The 5,040-nt window shown below is 45.4% G+C and overlaps 1 protein-coding gene across 1 annotated transcript in view; it reads right to left on the reverse strand.

Annotated features, from left to right (window-relative positions):
• Positions 1–4,558, reverse strand: part of LOC116401311 (choline transporter-like protein 1) — a gene marked incomplete at its 3' end in the record, with an annotated part of 9,953 nt that extends 5,395 nt beyond the window's left edge. Inside the window, exons 1-3 of the mRNA XM_031879653.1 lie at positions 3,661–4,558; positions 3,096–3,185; positions 1,732–1,874 (exon numbers count right to left, since the gene is read on the reverse strand). Of these exons, the coding sequence (XP_031735513.1) occupies positions 1,732–1,874; positions 3,096–3,185; positions 3,661–3,684 (257 nt within the window). The remainder of the gene's footprint in view (positions 1–1,731; positions 1,875–3,095; positions 3,186–3,660) is intronic.
• Positions 4,559–5,040: the final 482 nt, after the last annotated feature.

A 5,040-nucleotide genomic window follows, 5' to 3' on the forward strand; every position in this document is an offset into this window, starting at 1 on the left:
TACATCCATCATAAGTCTACACCGATACATCCATCATAAGTCTACACTGATACATCCATCATCAGTTTATACCAGTGGTGGGCGGTCAGGGCCAGCTAAGCCTTCTCTGCTGACCTAAACAGAATCACAAAGTTATAGCTATTTTATAATTTAATAATTTTTCACAAATACACTACATGTATTAGAACTTTTTTTCCCATTAGCTTATTTTCTCATTGCACAGCTCCTGTCTTCCTCTGTTGCTCTGCTTCCAGCACAGCTTGTTTTAAGGAGAGCTTTTATCCAATCAGATTCAGCCCCTATGTCTCTATGTAAGGAGAGAGGCCCGATGCCCGCTAGAGAGCCTTTGCAGGTTAAGTGAATGGGGACGATATTGTTGATTGTCATAGTCTTCAACCAATCAGATCTTTAGTTTGACATGTTGGGCGTATTCTTTGACGTGCCACTGCTACCCAGGTAGCCTGCTAAGTACGTATGCATTAACTGCGCAGTGATTGGTCAGTGGGCCAGCGTGACTTTTGTCAAACAGAAAGCTAGCTAGCAGATCTTAGTGTTTAGTAAGAGTTCAGGTTGAAACATATGTAAGAGAAGTTATGACATTTTTAGCGTTTTGCTTGCTGTAGATTCTTTTTTTGTTTTACCTAGCTGTGTTTTTTTAACACTCAATGACTGAAGGAGGAGGAGAAACGGATTTGGGAGTTACGGATTTTTGTTAACAAAGAAAGGAGGATGGACTTTGTCTTTAAGTGAACAGTAGCTTTGGTAAGTCAACTGCTTTTGTTTTTACATCTGCAGTAACGTTACTACTGTGCTCATTTGTCTATCGTGTCGTTTTTATGAATAATATGAATGGCTCGTGCTCTAGCGCTGCAGTGTTGCTGGATTGATTTGTCATGCTTGACATTTTATGTTGTCATAAATATATGTGACTGGTTCTCGTCATTGTGTTAATTACATTGATTCTGACGATGACGAAGCATCCCGTCATCGTGGGGGTTATTTCGGACATTTGATTCTCTGTTTGAATCACTAGGGAACAGCTAACTGCTGTTGTTTCCCCGCTAAGCTAGTTAGCGTAGCCTCCCTGAACACACGCGGGGGCTCAGCTGTTTTTTGTTATTGTTCCAGGTTCAAAGGTCACAGCCCGTTGTCTGTTACGTGAGCGCAGTCCACCAAAAACATTATATATCCCACAATTTAAGCTTCTGTATTTTCCAAATGCACTAGTATTATTCAAACGTATTGTTCGGTTCGTAAGCCTCGTACCGAACAGTTTAATATGAATACGTGATGTTACACCCCTAGAAACAAATAACCGTAGCTCAGTAGGACAGCACAGAAGGCCCAGGTATAAAATGCACAGCCCGCCACTGGTCTACACTGATACATCCATCATCAGTCAGGATCACATGGTGATGCTCTACAGTAAAGGGCCGCTTGCTTGTGGGACGCCATATTGTGAATATTGTTGAACGCATCATGTGATAGGAAGTCACTGGTCTTAGTTTAGAAGGAAATAGACAACGACATCTATCGTTTCAGGAGGAGCTTGTTTGACACACAGGATTCAATTTAAATAACATTTTAAATCCGTTTAAAATAGGATTGTTTTGTTTTAATGTATCGATAGTAGTCGCGGACGTAACAAACAACAAACAGACAGACAGAGTCTGTACCACAGTAGTACACTTAAAGTACAGCAGAAGTACACAGTGAACGTAAAGAACCTACTTCCTGTCGGTGTGATCGAGGCCGCTCAGCCGGACGCCCTCGATCAGCTCGTTGCGTTGTCCACACGTGTTGCCGTAGCTGTCGTACCCGAAGACGAGGCGAGCGGCGCCGCCGGTGACGATGGTGAAGCTGCAGATGCTGCCCTGCAGGACAAGAGACCGTCAGTGGTTGAACTGTTTTACAAACCGTAACACCTGAACCAGTGTAACACCTGGGCCACTGTAACACCTGGACCACTGTAACACTTGGACCACTGTAACACCTGGGCCACTGTAACACTTGGACCACTGTAACACCTGGACCAGTGTAACACCTGGAGCACTGTAACACTTGGACCACTGTAACACCTGGACCAGTGTAACACCTGGACCACTGTAACACCTGGGGCACTGTCACACCTGGACCACTGTCACACCTGGGGCACTGTAACACCTGGACCAGTGTAACACCAGGACCACTGTAACACCTGGACCACTGTCAAACCTGGACCACTGTAACACCTGGACCAGTGTAACACCTGGACCAGTGTAACACCTGGTCCACTGTCAAACCTGGACCACTGTAACACCTGGGGCACTGTAACACCTGGACCAGTGTAACACTTGGATCACTGTAACACCTGGAGCAGTGTAACAGCTGGACCACTGTAACAGCTGGACCAGTGTAACACCTGGACCAGTGTAACACCTGGACCACTGTCAAACCTGGATCACTGTAACACCTGGAGCAGTGTCACACCTGGGGCACTGTAACACTTGGATCACTGTAACACCTGGACCACTGTAACACCTGGACCAGTGTAACACCTGAACCAGTGTAACACTTGGATCACTGTAACACCTGGAGCAGTGTAACAGCTGGACCACTGTAACAGCTGGACCAGTGTAACACCTGGACTTGACCTCTGGTTATTGACCAATAGATAATCAGTAGTGACATTGATTGGTTGTCAACACACGAACAGTAAACTATCCAGTTCACCTGAACACACCATATGTTAAAGCTTTAAATCAATGAATACATGAAGATCAATCAGATGAATATGAAGATGAAAACATCAATGTTCACAGCACATTAAAACATTACAATAATAATAGTAATACTTCATTATTGATTGATTTGTTGATCCATCAACGTCATAAATGTCTGTTAGTTGTTAAAATTGATTAACTGATTATTATTGATTCATCATTTCATATTTAAGTGACAAAGACATTAAATATATATAAATATAAATAATAATAATATAATATATATGATAATTATTATTATATGTTAAACATATATAATAATCATGTATAAATAAATATAAATATTAATGTCTCATGTAAACATGGCATCAGAGTGAGGCTTGAGGTGGTTACCATGCCAAAGCAGAAGACGGTGAAGAGCAGGAACCAGGGCAGGTCGGTGCAGCTCCGGTCCTCCAGCGGTCTCCATTCTCTCTTTGTCCTCTGAAACACACCCCAACACACGGTCACACCGGGACCGGGTCTGCAGGACCGGGACAGGGTCCGACCTGTGGTCTCCGATCTGAGGTCTCCGATCTGAGACCTGTAACAGGTCTCAGATCGGACTCAGGCCCGGTTATCACTAATCAGATCACAGAGCACCGGTTATCTACCGGTAACAGACCCCGGTAAACCCGTAAATCTTGCAGGACCGGGACCGGACCAGGATCAGGACCGGGACCGGGCCGAACCGGGCCCCGGTAACAGGCCCCGGTAACAGGCCCCGGTAACAGGCCCTGGTAAACCCGGTAAACGAGCTAATTGGATTACAGCCTCCTGGCTCTAATCCCAGCTCGGCCCTCTCTCGGTTTCCCTTTCACGGTGAACAAATAAACACGCACCGGTGCTCAGGAGGGATGGAGGACTGTTAGGGTGGTACCGGACCGGGCAGAGCCGGACTGACCCGAGCCGTTCTTACCTCCGCGCTCCCGCAGCATCCCATTGCAGTCAGGGTGGACGTGCACGGAGCCTCCCGGAGCCTCCCGGAGCCTCACGGAGCCTCACGGAGCCTCAGCTGACAGCTCCGTGCGCTCTGCCCGCATTCACTCACTGCGCAGCGGAGATATCTTCCGGAGGCCCAACCAGAACCAGAACCAGAACCCGGAGCAGGAGAGCAAGTCCCGACAGTTCAGACTGAGCGGTCCGGTCCGCTGAGCATGCTACTTCCTCCGGTTACTGTACCGAGCGGAGGATTAACGACCATTCATCTCATTGCGCATGCGCGATGCGTGGCCGTGCCGGAGCAGGAGAAGCTGAACAACAAACCGTTACAGCGGCGGAGCTGCAGGTGTAATACGCGCTGTGACCACTGAGTGGACGCCAACGGCGGAGTGGCGCTGTTTCCTCCACTGGAACGTTTATTGAGGAAAACAAAGTTTTCTTTTGTTGGTTTGGTTTATTTATGTTTTATTTTATTTGTCCTTTTATTTACTTTTACTTCTATTTACTTGTAGTTTCATTTTGGTAATATTTAATTTCCCACTTTGAAGTCTAAATCAGATCAACATGTTACATAATCAATATATAAATGAATATATTAAATATGAAACACATTAATACATAAACCGTTATAGAGTACACTAAATATAAAACACATTCAATTATTGTACTCCATCTTATTTTATCACAGATGATGTCATCAGTTTCAGACAATACTTCTGTACATTGTTCTGTTTGTTACTTGTACTGCAGTATTTGTACACTGTTGTACTGCTAATTTTAAAGAATGTGTACTTGTACACAAAGTACCACAGACGTGGTTCTGTGTGATGTCATTCAGTCATTAATTAACAAGTACTTTCAAATTATACTGTACTATTTACCTTTCTCCTGAGGTGAACCTGCTGCTGAGAGCTTGAGGATAGATACCTAGGGTCCATAGTCCTGGAGAGTCCTGTAGAGTCCTGTAGAGTCCTGTAGAGTCTTGTAGAATCCTGTAGAGTCCTGTAGAATCCTGGAGAGTCCTGGAGAGTTCTTCAGAGTCCTGTAGAGTCCTTGAGAATCCTGGAGAGTCCTGGAGAGTCCTGTAGAGTTCTACAGAGTCCTGGAGAGTCCTGGAGAATCCTGGAGAGTCCTGTAGAGTTCTACAGAGTCCTGGCGAGTCCTGGAGAATCCTGGAGAGTCCTGTAGAGTTCTACAGAGTCATGTAGAGTCATGTCGAGTCCTGCAGAGTCCTGCAGAGTCCTGTAGAGTCCTGGTGTTCCTTACAGACTGAGGACAGCAGCGATGTGGGTCCGATCAGCAGAAACAGAGAGCTTTTGTCTTATTGTTTACTGTTGTACCAGGCTGTGTGTGTGTG

The sequence above is a fragment of the Anarrhichthys ocellatus genome, unplaced genomic scaffold (assembly GCF_004355925.1).
Source record: "Anarrhichthys ocellatus isolate YVR2014 unplaced genomic scaffold, GSC_Weel_1.0 scaffold340, whole genome shotgun sequence".
NCBI lineage: Eukaryota > Metazoa > Chordata > Actinopteri > Perciformes > Anarhichadidae > Anarrhichthys > Anarrhichthys ocellatus.